Here is a 23282-nt window from a genome sequence, read left to right on the forward strand (position 1 = left end):
TCTTCCTTCAGTTTCTCCCTGTATGATTTTTGGTTAATCCCGGTATGATTTTGAGCTTCTCTCCTGTGTTTCACTAGGTTACTAATTGGTTTTTCCCTGTCTTTTCTAATTTCACCGTAAACACTGATTAACACTACGCACTATCACTAGCTACAAACACATCCACTTTTGCACAGATTCACTTTTCTCACTTATTTCAGCACATTCCAATTTAGTTATAATCATACACAATTTCATTTTGGCTACATTAGTTTTAGTGTTCCTTATAATTTATGCTCGTCCGATGCAGGAGTGCTCTCAGTCGAGTGTCACGTAATCTTCAGTAATACAAGTTTGGGGTCCAGAGCCCACTCAGAGCACTTAGTGCAGGCCTGGTCCGTTGTATCCTACCACCTGTACCCGGACTGAGATCCGCGCACCGACTAACCTTATTCCAGTCTGAGACTCTCCTGTCATCCAGCCCCTAGCGAGGTAGCAGTTCCGGTAACACACGCACGCACACACAAAAAGCGCCTAATATGAACACATACACACTCGTACACACGCATCCAGCGCATTCGGAGTTCCGATCCAGGTTTAGCCCGGGAATGCACTGGCTCATCCACTCTTTCCCCCGGGGAGCACGGAATTCCGGTGACTTCGGTCCTTGAGAGGGGTCCAATTTCTCCAAAGCGCATCCATCTACACTTTATCCACATTTGATTCCTATATATTTCCATTGTTATAACTTTTCCTCCTCATTTCTGAGTATGCTTGTATGATTCTGCTTAATATTTTGCAATCCCTTTCGTTGCTGATTATCTGTTCCAAATCTCTTTCTGGTAACCCATCTTCGAACAGTGGGCACCAAAGGACACGATGTTCGTGTGACCCTAACTCTCCGCATTTACAGAACGGGTTGTCCTTTGCTTTGATCTTATTTAGGTAGGTTTCGTAGGGTCCATGCCCACTGAAGAAGTGTATCAATCCTGATGCTGGGTCAAGGTATTTTAATTCTTTTCTCATCTGTTTAATTCACTGTTATTATATTGAATAGCATCCTAGATTTAGTTGAGTTCCTCCATTCTTGATCTCATATGTTTTCAATGGCTATCTCGATGTCATTCTTAGTTGCAGCCTCATTGCCAATTACTCTTTTATTTTTCTTGGTTATTTTTCTTTAGCTAATAATTGCAGGCTCATTGTACGACTATGAGATTCAAGGATTTTACGTTTAGCAATATACATAGAGCGTTGTTTGGTGTAGTGCTTTAGGCTTCGCATAACTTTATAAGTTTCTCTTAGGTCTGTTTATACTTTCTTTTATCCTTTTATTGTTAATAATTCTGTGTGCCCATGCACTTGCTGCATAACTCATAGTCGCATAGAGTAGAGTTTCATTATATAGTTTGAGTGTTTGAATAGGTAATTTATAAGTATTCATGCCAATTGTTAGTAATTTATTTGTCACTTTATTCCCACGTTCAATAATATATTGAATATGTTTTCAAAAGTTTAGTCTATCATTAACATTGACCCCCAAATACTTAAACTCTGTTACTTTTTCTATTTTCTGATCTTCGATTTTAATTGGTGGATCTTCGCAGCTTTATTCCGAATAACATGTATTTAGTTTTTCTAATTGATAATTTTAATTTTGAAGCCAGTACACCAATTATGTAATTCGTTTAGTACTTGGTTTGTTTTCACCTCTAAATCTCTTCTAGAATTAGCTGATACTATTATGGCGATATCATCGGCGAACACTATTATTTTGTCTATTTGTTCGCTATTATTTATTTTATCAAGGCATGGTTGCAACTGTATGTCCACATTAGTGGTTCCAGAATTGAGCCTTGTGGGCTCCTTTTTCGTTATTCACAGTTATATCGTCTTGTTCTAGTTGTATTAATATTCATCTATTACGAAAGTAGTTTTTGATTATATTTATCAGGTATTATGGAAGTTCTATACTTTTTAAATTATGTATTAGTGATGGTATCCAAAGATTATCAAAGGCAGCCTCTATGTCTACAAATAGCGCTAGGGCATATTTCCTCTGGGAGCTACTTGTCTGCAATATTTCTTTAAATGCATTTAGCGCGTCTTTGTTGATTTACCTGCCCTAAATCCAAACTGCAGTTGGCTATTGTTTTCAAACATTTTACTAATGTTTTTAGCAAGCAGATCGGTCTATATGCTCCTATATTTATTGGGCCCTTGTCTGTATTTTTTAAGAGTATAATCAAAGAGCCTTGACAGATATGGAGTCCAGACATCCTTATTTCGTTTATAAATGTCGTTAGTTACACCATCTAATTCCAGCGATTTCCCAGATTTTAATTTCTTGATAATCGTTCCTATTTCCAAATATTTTCTGTCGACATTCCTGTCGACAGAAACACATGGCCTCGGAACAAGAATTGGGACTGAAAGAAAGAACCTGTCGAATCAAAAAGATAGACCTTCAGCAGCTCAAGAGAACAAAGGTGCGGATTTTTTTTATCTTTGTGTGCTTTTATTATTTCTGTTACTTTTTATGTTTTGATATTTTTGGTATTTTTTTTTTTTTATATTTTCCAATACTCAGTACTCAGACACTGGACAACACAAATACTGAACGCCCGTAATAGCAGACTGAGATGGGTGCACATCCACCCCAAATGGAGGAAGATGTCCACAGACCATCACTTCCCAAGACTTTCACCAACCACCTACTAGTTTGGTAGGGTATTTGTGGCTGAGAAGACATGCGAGAACACACAGATGAGGGGTGATGCATGCATGAGAATGAAGCCGCCCTTTCAGCTCCACTCCCTGTCCGACAATGACGGTTTGCTACATGGAGGGGAAAGCCTGTAAAGAGAAGTGGATGCAACCCATGGTCCTGCAATGGAAACTCCTATGCTGGGCAATAGTCAGTACATGTAGTCTCTAGATTGAACACAATCGATGGTGAAACACGGTATTTCCTAGGTAAATGGCACATTCAAATTCGGCTCAATATAAAAGAATCAACCTCTGTAATTTCTGTTAGAAGTTTGTGACCCCTACTTTGGGAACCACTGTCGTATAGTGAGCACGGAATTGCAACAAATAACACCCTTGTGAGAAAGGAAATACAATAAATTTTATTCAGAATATTGTTTTAAGGATAGAACACCTTCGACCGTATTTCCTTTTAAACTGAAAATTTATTTCTGTTCTTCGTACAAAAATTTGAACACTTACCCCCTTTTTTCTTAAAGGATGGAAAATGCACAGACTGACGCTGAAACTACGAAAACAAGCCCGTAACAGCAGTTCAAGGGGACTACATCAACATGCAAAAGAGCAAGATGATTTGTTTGTTTTCCCGTTTGTCGGAATAAAAAGGTAAACTGAGGAGGGTTACCGCGAGAACAGTTTTTGTATGTTCTTCTATAGATAACGTAAAGGGTATGGAAGCACTGGGGTGTCTCGACATGTTTTTGCTCTTGGTTTAAATTTAAGAAACCACAGAAAAACTTGGTAGTTTCCTCTCTACAGCTTTTTTTTTTTTTTTTTTTTTTTTAGCCTTAGAAAGAAAAAAATATATACTGTAGCTTGTATCCGTATGGTACATAAGGCTGACAAATGTTTCCTGTCGAAAACTCCCTCGAGATCTTCCTGGGTGTGATGGTCTGCAACGTCTTCAAACAAAAGATTATAATCACATCCGCTACTTCTAGAGAAGGAAGGTAATTGTTTTACTTCTCATTATTTATTACACAATCTTAAATGAATGACTTATTTTCTGTTCTCTTAATGGGATAGGAACACGTTCCCAATACTCAATCCAAAATTCAGAACTTTGCATTAACGGGAATTTCCATTAAACCAACTGTTGAATCTTTGCTAATATATATTGCTGTGTACGTAATATCCTGAATACTATATATTGTTTTGCTTTCTCAAATACTGCGTACCTTTTTGCCAACACTTTAAAAGGGAGAAATAAGAATATGCATATCGATAGTTCAAATTCTGTGTTTGTTAAAGTGTTTGTAGTGCTTAACCATTCTAGTGTGATCTCAAACCTCAGCCATCATATATGTTCCTCTATAAATTAACACCAGAAGGACCGGATGGGTCAAAATGACCTATCACCATATTTTAATATTCCACTGTAAACCTACTTGAAATACTAAGTAAATAATATTTTATTAATTTGTTAAGGCCAATAGCATTAACAAATTCATAAAATATTATTCACTTAGTATTTCAGGTACGTTTACAGTGGAATATTAAAATATGGTGATGGGTCATTTTGACCCATCCGGTCCTTCTAGTGTTAAAATGTTCTCAATAGACGGCCCTAGCTTGTTGTCCACCCTCATAGTTTGGCGTAAACTATCATTGAGTTATTACGAAAAACAATCAGTACTGCTATTTTGCAACTTAAGTGTCTTGAGGTGTGATCAGAACCGCATTAAAATTTTGGTACAATCCGCGGCAAAAAACTTGCAACATGAGGATGTAAGTTTATTGTGAAACTACGCCTAACAACACAGGGAATGAACATAACGTCTAAGTGGAACGAATCACGCCAGGATAAACCTCGGCCTCCTCCCGTGCACACTTATTTTGGAGCAAAAGACTTCGTCATTTCACAATAAACTTATATTCTCATGTTGCAGGTTTTTTGCCGCGGATTGTACCAGAACCCAAAACACGATTGTCGTTTCGGGAACAGAGTCGATATGTCGAAATGTATTTGGGTTCTGTTCTTCTATATAGGTTCTGGTACCGGAACCCAAATATTTTAAGTCTCGTTACCATTAACAATCCTATTGCCAATAAATTACGTTCAGACTGACCAGTTCTGTACCGGTACTACTCATAGAATTACGTTCTTTCTACGTCAAAAAAATATAGCAGCCTCCTACTCTTTGTTTGTCAATTGCTTTCTATCTATCGAGCCAAGTTCCTTGACTTAGAGAAGAACGGTTTTCGTAAGAAACCGAAAGGTATTCAAATTGATGATTTCGAAGATACTAAGAAATAATGGGGAAACACATTTTTTCCTTGTTACTGTACAAATGAATCGTCTTTTGTGCATTTTCCCGATTAACTTAGCTCCTTTAATATATACGTCAAACACACCATTGTTAAAAGAAAGAAAACGAGATGAACAGACAAAATCGACCCACTGGCCATTGTCATCGTCGCTATGGAAACGAAGTTTTGCCTTACAAATTCTGTCAAGCACAAGCTACCTAAAACAAGATGTAAGAATCGTAAGAAGAGACGGAATAATTCTATAATATTTTTAAAGATTGACCACTACAAACAGTTGGAAAACGAAGCAAACTTGTTAGCGCAAGATTCCATTACTGTGAAATTCGCAATATAATTTGTGATTATTAGAGCAACCCACATTATGCTTTTTTTTTTTGTTTGTTTGTTTGTGTTTGTTTGTTTTTTTTTTCAAATTATGCTTTATTGTTAATTTCAACCATTATGTTACACTAATCGTGTAAAATGTATATTTACTATCATTAAATATTCTAAATGTCCTGTTTTACTCATTAATATTTTATGCAACCAGTTTCTTTCATATTTAATGAACTTTCTACTTAATGTGCTATAAAGAGATATGCTTTGCTCTTTTTTTTTTTTTTAAATCACTTGTGTGCACCTTAGAAGTGCATATACATAGAAAGGGAAAGTAAAAGATGCCACCAAAAAGTACAGAAAGTGCTCAAGTTCAAGAGGTGTACATAACAATATACTGAGTTCTTTTGAACTATTCATTGTTGACAAAGTTCTTTTCCTTTTTCTCTTTTCTCCCCTCAAAGAATTACACCGAAATTTTATAGAAATAAAAATAAGCTTTTCATTGTTGCATTATGTTCTCAATGATTTTGCATTGGAAATATTGGTTTTTAAAAATATTAATACAGTATGTTATACTTACAGTTAAACAGAATTTTCCAAGAATTGTGCTATATATATTTTGAATTACGATTTATGCTTTATTTTCTAAAATTATGCTTTATTATGGTTTTAAAATTAGTTTCTTCTGGACCCTTATACAACCACAACTATGTTACTATATATATATAAAGTAAGATTATAAATAATGATAAAAGACAGTTACTTACTTTGTAACATATTCTGACAACATGGAAATTAGAGTATGGAGAAACATTCCGCGTATTAAGGACAGCATAGGAAAAATGAATAAAGTTGTAAATTTTGTTTTAAAACAAATTCGAGGTCACTACTCATCCTATTTCTCGAGTTTTAACTATACTCGGCAAATTTGTTGAGCAGTTGTCACGCTAGGAAATGGGTGATTTAGGATATTAAAGTCAATTGACTTTAAATGTTAATTGATCTATTCTTAAAAAATAACCATAAATCAACGTTATATGAAGAATTACGTATTATATATTGTATACTCATAGTGTCAGCCGCTAAGAATTAAGCCTTTCAAAAGAAAGAAAACAAGGTCCGTAAAATTGCAATATTCACGCAATTTATTATTATTAATACTACGTGTTTTTTTAATTATTATAGATACTAGCGTTCGGCTAGCTGGAGACTTTGCCCCTAGTTCCCCGAATTTGCTCGGCCTACGGCCTCGCACTTCTCGTATCCCTCGCATGTCTTTAATCTTAACAGATTTCGAGATATGACATTTTACTATAAAATTGCAATCCTCTCTATTTTTTCTTTGCTTCTACGTGAAATTAAAAAAAAAAAACAAGATTAAAAACGTTTTTACTTATTTTAAATACAAAGCCTAAATACCAAATTTTCTGTCTTTAACCTTAAGAGATTATAAGATACGGACGAACATCTTATTATAACAATTCTAATACCCACCGCGTTTTTCTTTTTTTTTTCTAGGTCAAATAAAACACCCCCGTGTCGAATTATTTTAAATGAAACATGTCTGTAACCTTCAGTGATTCTGAGATATCGACATTCTAAGATAATAATAATTGCCACCCCCTCTTAACCTTTCTCCGTAGAATTTCCAAAAATTGATTCTTAGTGGGATCTTAAATCCTATGCCCAATCCAAATTTCAAGTTCCTAGCTTAAGCGGGATGGCCTGGGCGTTGATCAGTCAGTCAGGACTTTTTCATTTATATTCCGCATTCCAGTAGTGTCTTTTCCTTTAATTCACATGTGAAATTTTCAACTTAACAATAGCGAGCAATGATGAGCTTTCCACATTATAAAATGTATTATTTAGCCGCCTGTCTATGTTCTCACACAATGATCTCCTGTTTTGCTGTTTTTAAAAGTCTTATTTATTCTAACCACTGATTGTCTGGATTGTTAAAGTTGAGCTATGCAGTGATATGATGCAGAGCATGTAATGTTCATTTGTGAAGAAGAAATGTCTGCCTCGAAAATTCTAGTCAATGCTGAATTTTACTATTATTATTTGCTTTTTGATTTGCAATGAATTGGTTTAATTTAAACCTTTAGGAAAAAACTTTAAAATTTCTGCTTTAATCATGAATTGCATTATATGAATTATGTAATGAACAGAAATAGATTTTCTTAATGTCTTGTTTTCCTTCTGGTCGCACTTTTCCTTCTGCTAATTACGTATTTATCATCACACTTCATTTAACCGTCTCCGCTAGCCTGAGCATAACCGGGAGATATTAAAACATCAACTCTTTTGTAACTGCTTCTTATTTCCTCACCAAGTTATGAATTCTTTAATGGTATATGTGCAAAGATAGATTTCTAACTTGTATCTCTTTAATATAATGTGAACAGAAAGTTACTATTACAATGGCACGCAAATGTAACACATGAAGCTATCTTCTGTTACGGGAACCTTACTTAATACCGATTTGAAACCAGAAATGGCCCAATTAGTAAAGGAAAAATGAAATTTATTTTTAAAGCTTAACGACCAACGTAATGCTCTTTAAACTACAGAAAACGGAACCAAATTAGTGGAAACTACATATATATATTAAAAAAAAAAACTAAATAAAAACCATGTTTGTAATTGTATCACAGGAAAATAAGTGAACCCGTCTGAAATTAATTTTTGAATATAATTAATCTTCTTGAAAATGGTCGAGCGTATGCTTACCGAACAATCTAGCTTTACATCACTGCATAAAACTATCCTTCCCGTGCAAAGAACGGGCAAATCAGCTAGTCGTTTAATAAAATATTCTTGTGATAAGATGCAAGAAATAATGATTTTTAGAAATCCAGTATGTATTTGTATCCATGATCATTATGGTGTTTTGTTAGTAACTCGTAAGTTGTTAGTTATGAAGTAGAATATACTTACACGGAATGGTCCCATCGAGTTGCTGATCTAATGTCACCTCTTGAAGTTGACTCGGACTTGTGCTGTAAACAAAAATAAAGTTTGCGATTATACAGTACACTACAGAAATATACATACTAAATTATTCATGGAGGCAAATTTTCTAAACAAATGAAACCTTTGTTTCGTAGACTCACTATTTTTGAGACATAGACTAGTATATACAGTACGATGGACGTTCAATTTATATTCAGGTGTTCCTGTGCGCAGCTTGGCGCCCGTGTACCATCTTGTGATAGGGTATAGATACACCTCATTGACTTGATCCCTAGTCTTCCGTTGCAAGCGCTGCTATCGGCTGAAGGAATTCCACTCGCTTTCTCTCGCTTAGCAACAGCTGAACCCTTATTGGCTCAACGCGTGGGTATGTGAGGGTGTGAGCTTTAGTTCGCATTTTTGCCACGGCTCAAGACATTTTGGCAGCACAATAGTTCTGATACTTCTGCAACAAAGGGCAGTTAAGAAAATATAGTCTCAGAGAGCGGCGATGAACGATAGCAACACGCCTGGCAGTGTTGAGCTGGCGGTTCCAGTGTAGCAGCGCTGTATCAAGTTCCTCCTTAAGGAAGGCGTGAAACCTGTTGAAATCTTCAGAAGATTGTGTGCAATATGGCGAAAAACTTTCTCTCAGTTGCAAGTGTACAAGTGGTGTTCAAAATTCAAGGTAAGAAGAGAATCCGTTCTCAACGAAACCACTGTTGTTGCTCCACGACACCGTGAGAATCGCCTGTACTGCACGCCGAGCTACTGAAGTCAATGAAACCAACATTTGTCGTGTGGAGCAGATCATTCTGAGTAATCGACGCACCAGTGTTACAGATTTGAGTGCGAAAACAAACATCGGCGTGGGATGTGTGGAAACGATCATCTACGAACACTTGCGCTTCCGAAGAATCACTGCCAGATGGGTCCCAAAGATGTTGTTATACCAGAAGCAGTGTAAGGAAAACGTCTCATCTGCAGCGATTTCGGAGAGAAGGCGAAAACTTCCTTGCAAAAATAATCATCTGCGATTAGAGCTGTGTACATCATTACACTCCAGAGTCGAAGTGTTCCAGCATGGAATAGACGCATCAAGACTTGCCGCCGCTGGAAAAATTCAAGACACAACCGTCCGCAAGCAAAGATGCTGACGGTATTCTGGGACAGACGGGATGATATGCACTCATATCCTGGCATGCGAGGTTGTAACTTGAACGTCCTTCGTACACTTGAAGTTTACAAATACGACTTCCTATTGTGCGACTGTACGAACGAATGCTGAGCTTGGTCAACACAAACATTCTTCTATCACTCGCCTAAAACAACCTTACTTATCTCGTGTCCCACTTTGTGAAACCTTCATAATTCACGCCTCCTACTTGCTACACCACTTTTGCGATTTCAGATGCAGCATTCCATTTTCAAACCTAATAATAATTCTCACCAATATTTCTTTTCTGCAAAACTTCCGCATACCATTTTACATCAGTATTATTATTAGAGACCGAATGTTAAGAATTAAAAACTTGGAAAATTGGCACTTAAAATTTTAAAAATAGGCAATTAATAGGCACTAAAACAACTCGAAACAATGAAGATAAATACTCAATACAATTAAAGAAAAATTCAGGTCACAGATAATGTTCAAAGAATATAGAAACGTACCTGTTTTACAATACTTTGAACCAAGTCTGTGCACATATATTTGTCATGTTCCAAGCATATCAATTTGTGGCACTTGGCGCAAGAATTTTTTGTTGTGTTGTCAAGTTTCGAGGTCATATTTCACAACGACCCTTTCTCACAACAGCAGGTCTCATCTTCAGTAGTCGTATGTTTGTACGGTATTTAATTTAACACTTGTTACAAAATTCATAACACTTGTAATTACGAATGTATTTTGTTTCCGTCAATAGCTTACGTTCCCTTGATGGCTCTTCACTTACTCTCCCCCAGGTTCGGAACCACTGGCTCAAAAGATATTAGCTTTGATGGCATGTTAGACATACTCACTACGGACCTCCAGATACGTTTACAAAATCAGAATGTTACACAAAAATCCCCTTCCAACTGACTTTCAACTCGATTACACAGTGATACTTCCTGAGTCGATTTGATTTTTCTCTTTCTCAAAAGGTACTCAACGTAATTTGTCGGTCGCCTCTCATTACTGCTGTTTTAATTTTTTTGTAATCCTTTTATTAGCTTTAGCATTATTTACTAAACTTAACTTGTTGCAAACGTTGTGTAAAATGGCTAAAGTTGTATTTAACATAGTTTTGTTCGACAATAATAAATATCATGATGGTAAATTAAACTGTAGCAACTGGTTCTAGTATTGTAACAATACTATTCTTTGCTAACTGCTAATAGTAGCTCTCATAAGTACATGACTATACTGCTACTCCGGGCCGCATGATGCTGCTTTGATCTCTTCATCGATCAGTGATTTTCAGCGTTTCGATACTCGCGGACTGGCAAATGTTGGAGACTGAAAAAATATAAAGCACCACATTCTTAGTGATACTAATTAGAAATGATTTCGCGGACGTGCTGGTCCGCGGACCAGCGGTTGAAAGCTTTTGATGTACATTATTCAATAGATCGATTGTGATGTGATGCGGAATACAACTAGAAATCAGCAGCAAAGAAAAGACTAAAACTAATGATACGGGCATCTTAATGGAGCATTATTTATGGGCTTAATTTTAAATTGCAAAATGCTGAGCAAGTATGTAACCCTATTTTATTATTATTTTTAACCTTTGATCACTGGATTCTTACAACTGTCTAGTATTCCTTTCATCAACTGAGGGTGAAGAATGTTAATCAGTTACAGTCTCAAAAAAATCCACATTTCCATTGTTGATCAGGAAGAATGAAAACGTGACACATCCCTAATCCACTTAAACAACGAAAGGAAAAATAAGATGCTCAACATTCAATGAATCTTAAGTTTCATTGGAATGCACACGCACCATTTAACTGCTTGTTCAAAATTAGATGGAAGGGGAACCATGAACATATTTTTTACTGGTTTTGTCATTTAGATGCTACTCCTTCTTGCTTCTCTTCGTTGAAATTGGAATTTCTACAATGCTATTTGAACAAGCTACTCCACTCTTATTTTTACAACGAAAAATAAAACAGAAGTTTCGCAGCCCGCCCAAATCCTGTCAACAGGAGCACTTTGACTCGTTTAATTTTTATTTATTTTTTCCGTCTAGCTTTTGGTGAACATTTCAGCAACGAATCTGCTCATTATGCCTTCTAAAGAATTCATTTGTAATTTACAAAGCGATTACCTACAAGGACGAATAAATTCAATTTAATTCGTACTTTAATTTACAGGCATATGCATGACTTAGTAGCATTATTCATAATAGAAAATATGATTTGTCTTTTACGATGCTTTCAGTGTATTACAGACTAACTACTGTATTTAGATAAGTACATGACTATACTAAACCTAAACATTCTAAATGTATTTTCATTCATAAACTTCTATCAGATGACTTACCGCAAATTGTAAAGCTTGCATGGTCTTCAGTTACGTTCTTCGGTTTGGGATAAGATTTACCTTATGTGCGTGGCTTGGAAATTTAATAGTGGCAACTATTTAACTACTACTAATACAAAAAGATACTTGCGTGAAACTTTTACTGTCCTTCAATGAGGTCACCAGCGTTCTCAGCAACTCGCCATCGAAGTGGAAGTCGTAGTAACCCTGTAGCAGCGCCTTCTCCGTTGATGGTTCTTAACAACGAAGCGATCTATTGTATGAACAATCTTGGAAATAGTCCGTAACTGTGATTTCCCACTCGCCATACTTACAGGATTTAAGCTCTTATGATTGTTTTAAACCCAAAGAGAATCATTCGTTTCCGGACTTCCATACGGTGGCAACAAGTTGTTGAAAACACTGGCGTATGTATACGGTGGACTCTCTTAACCGTCCCTTCTTTAAAAATTCGTCGACTTACCCGCCCATCTTCTAAGTAATAAAGTCATGTGGCTGCCCTTATGCTCCGCAGTAATATACTGTACAATAATAACAAAATAACCAATCGCTACGAAAATGTTTGTCTTGATATCTCTACATCGTAAATACAGTAAAGGTAAGTTGAGTGTGATAGTCTAGTGTGCTTTATTCAATATGCAGTATTCGTTCAACTATTATAGGCGCAGCTTATGCTCGAAACTTCTGATTTTGGAAGTAAAATTTATTGAATTATAACCTTTTTTAAACATTCGGTTAACAGGAAGTTTACAACATACATACATACATATATATATATATATATATATATATATATATATATATATATATATATATAAAAGAGAACGTACAAAATCCTTTGTCCGCTCATCACGCTAATACGGCTGAACCAATTTCTTTCATTTTTGGGGGGTTATTAGGATTTGGACCCTAGATGGTTTTTATCATATCACTTTAATTTTTAATTACCAGTGTCTTGAGATAACTGACCATTCAGGTGTCCACAAATCCTTTGTTAGTTCATCATAGGTAAAAATAAACGTATTTATATGCAACCCGCATGACCGTGTCACTCGGCGGGTTAACATAAATGACAGGCGATATACAGCGGAAAATAGCTTGAATCTTCTGTTTAAAATTTTTTAATTGATTTGCTTATTTTTACAGACACTTTTACAATATGCCAGCAACGGGATGACCGCAGCGAAGCGGGGCGGGTTAACATAAATGACAGGCGATATAATGTTAAGATTTACTGCAATCTTCTATGGTTTTTATCATATCACTTGAAAGCGAAAAAGTAAAAATTATCTAAGTAACAAAGTTTATTGCGTTCCGGGGTGACCGCAGCGAAGCGGGGTGAACGCTGCTAGTATATTATATATACAGGGGATGACAAAAAAAACTAAAACACTTCATACAGGACACATAAGTTTGGCCCTCCACTGTACAACACGTGTTGCTGTTGCCGATCGTTTTTTGTTTTCAATGTGTCATGTGTACCTTCCTCTTCCGTCAGCAGTAACCAGTTCACCTGTCATGGTGTGAAAGTGGTGCGGTAAAATGGGCGACCTGACAGACTTCCAAAGAGGCATGATCGCTAGTGCCCGTCTGGTTGGAGCTTCAGTGGCAACAGTGGCGAACATTGTGGGGGTATCGAAAGGCACTGTGGCCAATGTCACGAGGGCATACACAATTCATGGGTAAACGACGTCTGCAAAGCACAACAGTGGTCGAAAGACAATCCTGTCAAATAAGGACTGGAGGGCATTAAAACGGATTTTAGCAGCTAAAAAGAAGACACTGCAATGAAAATTACGTCTGAATTCAATTCCGGCCTACAGAACCCGGTTTCATCGAAAACAGTGCGACGGGAATTTCATACAATGAAAATTTATGGCAGGGCCGCTATCGCCAAACTCCTGGTCACAGCAGTAAATGCGAAGAGGCGTATCCAGTCATGCAAGGACCACAAGGCGTGGACTCATAAGCAGTGGAAACACGTAATGTGGTCCGATGAATCGATCTTCACCTTGTTTCCATGTTTACGTATGGAGAACACCGTCGCAGTCCTATGATACAGACTGTCTGCTCCCAACTGTAAAGCATGGAGGTGGTTCTGTTACAGTATGGGCAGTGATATCGTGGTTTTCTACAGGTCCCATCGTTTTCCTGCATGGAATGATGAATGCTAAGGCATATGAGGCCATTTTGGGGGACCAGGTTCTACCTATGGCCCAAATATTGTTCCCTGATGGTGATGGCATCTGCCAAGATGATTTGGTACCCTGTCACGCTGCAAAAACGGTGAAATCATGGTTTGAGGAGCATGACCAGGAGCTATCACACCTCCCCTGGATCCCACAATCACCAGATCTGAACATCATTGAGCCATTGTGGTCTGAGTTAGAAAGGCGTGTTCGGTCTCATTACCCTCCACCAGCATCCCTTAAGGAACTGGAGCATGTTTTGGAGGAACAATGGTACAAAATTCCACACACCACCATTCAGGAGCTGTATACGTCCATTCCACGTCGGATCCAAGCTGTTTTGAACGCAAAAGGAGGCCCCACACCATACCAGGTATGATTTTCACTCTTTTGCAAACGTTTTAGATTTTTTGTCGAACCTCTGTATATATATACCCTACTTAATTGAATTTTTCAAGTATACATGGACACTTCAACGAAAAAAGTACTTTGAAACATTTTTGTTTTTCCAGTACTTTGAATTTAAGAAAAATGTTTATTTAAAGATTACCTCTTAATGTTACTCAATGCAAATTTATCTACCTGCAACACCCACCTGTCATTTCAATACCGATGCAACTGTGAGTTTAATAATCTAATTTAAGGTTTCCAATCCACTCACTAGTAGGGAACACGATGGCTCAATAGTTCATCTTTACTACGAAGGGTTCTGGTTCGATCCCCGTCCATGTGGATTTATGGTGAACAACATGACATTTGTAGGTTTTCTTAGGCTTCTCTGTTTCCTCCTACATTCTCATTGTAACATTTCTTTTATAATCATTCACTTTCACTAATCATCCGTCTCTTTTAGCCTAAAGAATATAGATGTAAAACGAGAAATTTCATTCTATTTTTCAATTATTAGTAAAGACTCAGATATATTCACTGTTCAGACTTTAAAGTTGAAAGCATGGCTGCAGAATCTATAAAAGCCATTTTTCCATGTAAAACACATTAAAGGCGGATTTTATTAGCCTTAAGGAAAGTAATGATCATCATAACATTCAACCAAGAGCGATAACCGATTACAATAAATGTTTTATTGCTTTAAAACAACTCAGTTTTGATTTAAATGTTTCTCAACTTAAGTCGTTACTTGTCAATATCCTTTAAAGCTGTTTGACATATTTTGCAACGTATTATTATTATTATTATTAAATTTTCAAAATACCAAAAATAAATAAGTAAATAAAATACTACAATTATTTACGTTGTACAGACACGTAGCCAGGATTCAGTAAAGGGAGAGGATCAGTGACATGAAATACTGTGGTCATCACACCAGGAGCTTGATCATTCTAAACTTGGCAACATATATTGGTTCGTTCCCCAGGATTTCGTAATGGGGGGATGACAAATACTGTCGTTATGACACCAGGAACTCGATCAATCTAAACTATTTTACTGGCAACATATATTGATTTGTTAGGACAATAAAATGAAGATATGTTAGTATTTTAATAACAAACTATGAAGAAATCTCAAGTAAAAGAAAAAAGTACTGAAAAAGATTTTAAAATATTAATGTTCCTTCCTTCGTTCATTCAAATATAACAATTTTCCTTTCATTACTACCTCAATTATTATAAGTACATATCCACCATTATAAGAAGTACATATTCAATAATATCTTGTAAAATATTTTACAATATTTGCGTTCCTTTGTCCAATCCAAGCCGCAACCAGACGGGGGCTAGGGGACCTACCAACCACTAAACTTTCGTGGCCCCTCCAGACCTCAATGCAAATAACTATTATGAATACAAAAAAAACACAATTTAGATATTTGATATAGAACTTTTAACGACTTGCCCTCGCTAACATATTCATTGCCCCCCCCCTAAACCTCTATGACTGGTTTCGGGCCTGGTTGAATCAATATTAACAGAAATTTTTTGCAGATAACTTTTTTGTTTTCATTATTCCGTCAACTACGGTCTGCTCCAAATGACAGGTTAAAGGAGTAGTAGAAAACTGTTTCTGAAATAGATGGACTGCAGAGAAGCGATGACGAAAAATTATGATAAAAATGCCCACACTGTTACAGAACGGTACTATGCTTTCGAAAGCTTGAAATTTCCGACTAGTAGCAGAAATTCTGAGAATTTCGTAACTTTTCTAGAAATTTCAAATTCCCTGACTTTTCCAGGATATCCCACTCATTCGACATGTATTGCAAGTAATACAAATCTCCTCATAAGAAAAAGTAACCAAAAGCTTGCTGCAGCTTTCTATTTTTAACGCTGATTCTTCTTTTTCTCGTTTTTTCATCCTTCCTTATTCTTTTCATTTCAGCTTTCGAAGCGGGGGGTTCGGATCACCACCCCCTTCTCTACGATCCTGCGTTGTAGTTTCTAAACCTTATAAAATATTTTTATCAGCTGGTGTCTTCGGAGTTCCCTCACTGTTGAACAGTACTTGTACTTGGCGCGTTCAGAAATGATTGGCACTAAAATTAATTTTTCACACGAACCATTTATTGAACAAACGATTACAGTTTATTTTAGAGGTATTCCCCGGCAATGTCTATGCACCTTTGCCACCGTTCTGGAAGCTTCCTTATTTGTGTAGCAAACCATTCTTTTGGGGGTATCTCTCTGCTACTAGCGGACAAATGCATGGAGTTCATCATTTGTGTCGAACTTTTTATCTCTCATGCCCTCTTTCATTGTGTCTAATAAAGCATAGTCGCTGGGAGCCAGATCCGGCGAATATGGAGGATGCGGCAGTACACTAAACCCTAGTTCATGTACTGTGGCAATTGTCCGGCGACTGACATGTGGCCGTGCATTGTCGTGTTGGAGAAGAACGCCACGGCCTCGTTTTCCTTGGCGTAGTTGGATGCGTCGGCGGAGTCTATGCAGTGAACTGCAGTAGCTCTCATTGACGCATTGGGAGGGAGCCATTCCACCAGCAGTATCCCTTCCTGATCCCAAAACACGATCGCCGTTTGTTTCCGCACGAATAGTCCCATCCGTGCCTTCTTGGGAAGAGGACTTCCAGTATGCCTGCATTCCATGGACTGGCGTTTCTTTTCTGGAGTCTCGTAGAGGAACCAAGTTTCGTTGACGGTGAAGAGACGCTCAAAGAACTCGGTCGGATTTTCACTGTACTGTTGCATCAACTGCTAGCAAATCTTCATACGCTTTCGTTTCTACGCAACTGTGAAGTCATGAGGCATCCATTGTGCACATACCTTGTGCAACTTCAAATCCTCATGAATGATACTGTAGAGGGAACCCCGTGGTAAACCTGTTTCTTTCTCTAATTTCATCAAACGTGATTCTCCTGTGCTCCATTATCAAATTATTCACTCGCGCGGCATTGCTTGGTCTGCGTGCACTTGCAGGATACCCAGTGCTTTTGTTATAGGGGGCATGCCAATCATTATTGAACGAACTAAATAATAATTATTTTAGACCTCATTCGCTCAATGATATATTGTTCAACAATGATGATAGAAGGCAGGATTACTCAGTGGTTCCTGATATTAAAAAGTTCAACTTCAGGCTGTATGAATTTATGATGGACATTATGTTTATTAGTTCTCTCCTCAAGGTTCTACTATTCTCTCCCACTTCTCACTTTGCCAATTCTTTCATGACTTATTTACTTCAGTCTCCTTTAGCCTACAGATTCAACTATAGGAAATTTAAATTAAGTTCTTTTTTCTATCTTCCTCTTTTTTTCTTTTTTTACTGCATAAGAATGATGATTGTTTAAAATAATCAGCTGTTGACTCGTAACTGGAATTCTAAAATCAGGGGAACGCAGGCCAAAAGCAGATGTCTGGAGATGTGCCCGGATAAGGATATTCGAGCATGTATCAGCGGGATCCGCATCATTATAGCCATTTATAAGTATATTTTTTTTAGTTTCTGTGTGGATGACGGATATTCATGGAAAGACATGAATTTTAGAGTTCATCTAGTAATAAACTGTGTACCGTTTCGGGACAAATAACTACCGCCAAAATTTAGTTTCGTTTAGGAATAGTGCAGAAATTCCAAAGTCGCAATACTGCGATTATTTTCGAAAACTCACAGAAAGGATAGACACTGGTAGCGAGACTTAACAATAGTATTACTGGACACATACGTACGTACGTACGTACGCACACACATTATATATATATATATATATATATATATATATATATATATATATATATATATATATATATATATATATATATATATATATGGTGTTTCAAAACAATACCAACAACGTTTGAGAAGTGATTCCTGACACCAAGATAAGACGAAAAGTATAAACCAACCTGGGTGCACAAATGCTTCCTTTCAGAGTTATAGGTTGCCGAAAACGTGAAAATATGAAATTTAAAGGTATATAACTCCAAAACTATGGGACCTACCGTAGTAGGGTTAAGACTTCTTTTAGGAAGTAGTGCGTGCCCTATTCAAATATTCATGTTTCAGAATCCTGCGGTACTTCCGCAACAATTTTTATAGAGGTAGTTAGTGAGTACTTCAAATTATATGTCCGTAACCAAACTGCCTCTATAAAAATTGTTGCGTGAGTACCTTAGAATTCTGAAACATGTATTTATGAATAGCGCACATATTAGTTCTTAAGTTGTCTTAAACCGACTACGGTAGGTCCCATAGTTTTGAAGCTATGGACCTTCAAAGTTCATTTTTTCATGTTTTCGACTGCCTACTCGGAAAGGAAGCATTTGTGCACCCAGGTCTGTACTTTTCGTCTTATCTTGGCGTCAGGAATCAGCTCCCAAACGTTGTCGGTGTTGTTTTGAAACATCCTGTATATATGTATGTGTTTTCAACTAAATTCCACTCAACGCAACCAAGATTCTGATTTCGCAAACTGGGTTGCATCACTCTCCTTTCCCAATAAATTTGAGATGAGTCACGTGGCAGAGTCGCACATTACCTTCGGCCACAGTCCGGTATTGATCTGTGTTTATTTGATACTTCTACTGTTTCAGGATTTCAAGAGGACGATCACCCCAGCACTAAATGAGAGACGCGTATTTATATGTGATTTCTATAGCTATTTGATTTTCAGTTAGTATTATTTTTGTATTTGTTATTAAGAAGCATGCAATTAGGCAACAGATTTTGCAACTACAGCTTTGAATTTTTACCAGTATTACTGTTTATTATGAGTACAGTTGTCTTGAGTTGATGAATAATTGAAAACAAGATGAATGCATTTTTAAGACAAGAAATGTCATAAGTCTTGTAGCCAACTAGTTTACCCAAATCTCTTACCACCTCTAATACTGTTTTAATGTTACAATTCATAGTATTAAAAACTACGAATTGATAAAGTGATTACACGAACACGCTGAAGAGCATTTATCAACGTTTAAAAATACGCAAGTCATTACACAAAATGTGCTTTATATGTTATACCAGTATACAGTGGCGTATTTAGGAATTTTTTCGGGGGGGGGGGGTTATGCACAACACGTGAATAAGCACTTATATTTTTCCTTTTTGGCCGACAAATTTTAATGAAGTTTTGCATACAACATTTATTTCGGGGGGCTTGAGACCTATAGCTATCCCCCTAAATACGCCACTGCCAGTATATCATCCACCATGGGTCTCTCGTACGCTGAAGGATTCTGATAACTTCTAGATGAAATTTGGAAAATTCAGAGTAAACATTTTGTACATAAATTTATAAAACGAGACTCTTTTTTTTTTTTTTTTAATCGAGGCGAGACAACGTTATTTATATTTCTCGTTGCCTCGTTTTGTAGATAACACTATTAACAACGAAATGTTACCTCATTGAAGGATTGTATCTTTTCCAGTGAGTTCAATTTATCGCGATTCATTATTAGTGAGAACTTCTAAGGCGGGAAGTCCCAGAATAGAATTTCACGGTGTCATCCTGGTTATTATTCACAAAATTTCCTTAATGCCAATTTAAATATCGAAATGGAACCATTAAATATAAGAGACCTGACCAATTTCCTTCCGAAAATTCCTTTACACTTTTCTGGAACTTCTGATAATAAATAAACAAATAAATCTCAAAATTCCAGGCGTCTCGTTGATATGCTAAAAAGACGTATTTTTATACAGGAGTTGTATGCAATAGTATGTCTTACAATACAAAACTCCTGAATTTCCACATTCACCGAGTTAATACCGATTTGATTCAGAATATGAAATAATAAAGCTTTTTAATATACAGGGTGTTCATTTATTATGTAGACAAAATCCATTGGTGAAATCCCCACACCTAAACAATAAAAAAAAGTCCATATGAACATAGGGGGGAAAAACGCATTGTTTCAAAGTTACAAGATGGCGAAATCGAGAAAATTCTAACATTGAGGCTGCCTAGCTCGAAAACTATGAGATATATCAAAGGCGTTTAAAGAAATATTAGAGCAACTAGTACAATGTCTATCTAAATAACCATGTTTCAGAGTTGGGACATACCGGCGCAACGGATTTTAGAGAGAGAGCTGCGGTATAGGCTCCGCTCTTCCACCTCTCTCTCTAAAAATAATGTGCGCCGGTACAACCCACCTCTGAGACATTGGTATTTAGATAGAGTGTATACTAGTTCTTCTAATAGTTGTCTTACCGCATCTAATATATCTCATAGTTCTCGAGCTAGGCAGCCTCAAAATTGCAATTTTCTCGATTTCAGCATCTCGTAACTTTGAAACAACACGTTTTTGCCCTATGTTTATATGGTATTTTTTATTGTTTAGGTGTAAGGATTTCACCAGTGGATTTTGGCTACATAATAAATGAACCCTGTATATTTCTAGACGAAAACAAAATGAAAAAAAAAAAGATGAGACGACGCAGATAAAAAAAAGCAAGAAAATTAAATCTTCCAATTTTACGTTCAACGTTTATGTCTTGCAGGCTACGGAGACGGACGATTAATGTTAGTGAATGCTTATGAAATAACTCGTAGAATGTGAATGTGAAAAGAAACCACCCTGAGAAAACAAACGAACACGATGTTGTCCACTACAAACTCGCATGTCAAGGAATAGAACCAGATATTCTGATATTCCTGGTATCAGAGGAGGGCCCCCTACCACTGAGCCTCCTAATTTACCTTTCTATATGTACTTTTATTCCATATTAGATGGACGAACAGACATACATTAAAAAGAACGCTATTATTACTTTTGGTACTTAAGGGTCACGAAGTTTCTATTTTGATTTTCATGACTTACAAGACTTCCTTCCCTTCCATCGTCATTCGACGAAGGTAGAACCTTTATAAAAACAGAAAAGCTATTCGATGCTGCTGGCATGAAAGGGAAGACTTAATTGGAAACTCGTGCCCAGCACAGATGTTCAAAATTTGCAGCATGTCAAAATATCAAAAAAGATCATCTATCAAAATCCCATGTGTTCTTCCTCCTTTAAAATGAATGACACTAGACATCCTACCCAGGGGTAAAAGTGGATATGAAAAGGTAGGGGGACGCTTGACGTCACGTCGTCGCCCATACCTATCTTTGCCCGTTGTATTTTTTTTTTTTTTTAAGAAAGTAGGGGTACGCCACATATATTTTCTGTGGTGGTAGGATTAGGGGGTAAAAGTCCCCGCGCATTCCCCCCTAATCCTACCACCAAAGTAACTCAGAGACGGAGTACTAGGTATTTTCATTATTTATCTACTGTTTAAATATATAATATGAAATCAAATTAATACTAAATTACCGTACGCTACACACATTTGTTTTTCATGAAACCAAATATGTTACTCATATTTCACAATGCTATTTTGAGAAAATGACTTATCTTACACATAATATTGTATGAATAAGAAATTATGAAAATGCTGAATCACAAAATTATCTTATCTGTTAACATACTTGATTTTACGTCTAATATTCTCCAGCAACTGTTTCTAATATAGTGAAATATTATTTTTTCTTAGTACTTTTTGATTTATTTAAGTACGTTTATTTCTGAATAACTTAAAATTTGTCATGTCCAAAATGCAGTATATATCCTTGTCACTGCAAGGAATATTTTCCAATGAAATAAACTCGATTGTCTGTTTATTTCTTCGATAATTTAACATTTCCTCGTCCAGTGCTCGAGTGCCATTAAACAGAACAAACGAGTCACCCAATTTCGAAACATTTCTTGTTCAGTAAAGTTTGTTTGTTTGTTTTTGAAATGTGTCTTTTTATTGTTTATGATTTATTACAACTTAATTTTGGTTAATTTATCCCATTTAATATATTCAGATACTTATTTTACTTTTTACAACATTTATTTTGCTTATTTTCAGTTGTAGAAATCAAGATTGTACCTTTAAAAAACGACTTCCGTAAAGTTTTGTAAAGTGAGCAAGAGACATTTTGGAACAGCACTATTCAAATAAGATGTATTGGCGATACCTCTACTGTATGTATTTCAAGATGGCGTTATAACTGTTGGGTGACTTTAAATAGAAACATATACACCGCAGGAGCTATTTTATGGTTGGCTAAATAGCATTCTTATCTTGGTGTGGGTAACTAGGGTTCAATTTCCAGTGTGAGTACATGTAGTTTAAATCCCAAGGCTCCTATTTGCATTGCCTTTGTGCTAGACAGGAACGTTCAACTTCAAACAATGTAATTGTAATTGTGATAGAATCGAAAAATATTTCAATTTAAAATCCCATTGTTATGCCTTTTCGGCTAAGACGAAGATTAAGGCGAGTGAACGATGGTGGATGAATTGGTAGAATTAAAAGTGGGAGGAAACAGTAGTACCCCGAGAAAACCCACGGACACGATGTTGTCCACCACAAGCTTACCTGGCCGGGAATCGAACCAGCGACCCCAGGCACCAGGACCACTGAGCCACCATGCTCCCTGATAGAATCGAAAATAAAGGTCTATGTAATACGTATACATGCTGATATTTCCTAAAATTGGCGCTGTATTCTCATATACTGCATGTATATATACTTGGCCTTTTTAATTTTGAACTTCATTCCTCAGATAATGTACTGAATTTTCAAGCACGTTGTCAAAATTCTTAAATGTTATATACAAATGACTAGCAAAGACTAATTCACAATGTCTTTACAGAACTTGTCTTTATCTGGATGCTTCAATATTTGATGCACTGTTAGTACTTTTACCGTGTTCATAGCTGCACGATGCATCCATTACTTCATAAGTAGTAAAATAAACTTTTTTAAAAATGAAATTGTTAAGTAAAGTATTAAGTAAACGCCGGAGCTTTCACCGCTTGATTAGC

The 23282-nt window shown here is 36.5% G+C and overlaps 1 protein-coding gene across 4 annotated transcripts in view; it reads right to left on the reverse strand.

Moving 5' to 3' along the window:
* Window positions 1-23282, reverse strand: part of LOC145672908 (uncharacterized) — a 196141-nt gene that overhangs the window by 97616 nt on the left and 75243 nt on the right. For all 4 annotated transcript variants that reach the window (XM_081742138.1, XM_081742131.1, XM_081742121.1 and 1 more), the window contains exon 2: window positions 8278-8339. In XM_081742138.1, the coding sequence (XP_081598264.1) occupies window positions 8278-8339 (62 nt within the window). The remainder of the gene's footprint in view (window positions 1-8277; window positions 8340-23282) is intronic.

Source organism: Thermobia domestica, chromosome 2, assembly GCF_964235325.1.
Source record: "Thermobia domestica chromosome 2, izTheDome1.hap1.1, whole genome shotgun sequence".
In the NCBI taxonomy this organism is placed as follows: Eukaryota; Metazoa; Arthropoda; class Insecta; order Zygentoma; family Lepismatidae; genus Thermobia; species Thermobia domestica.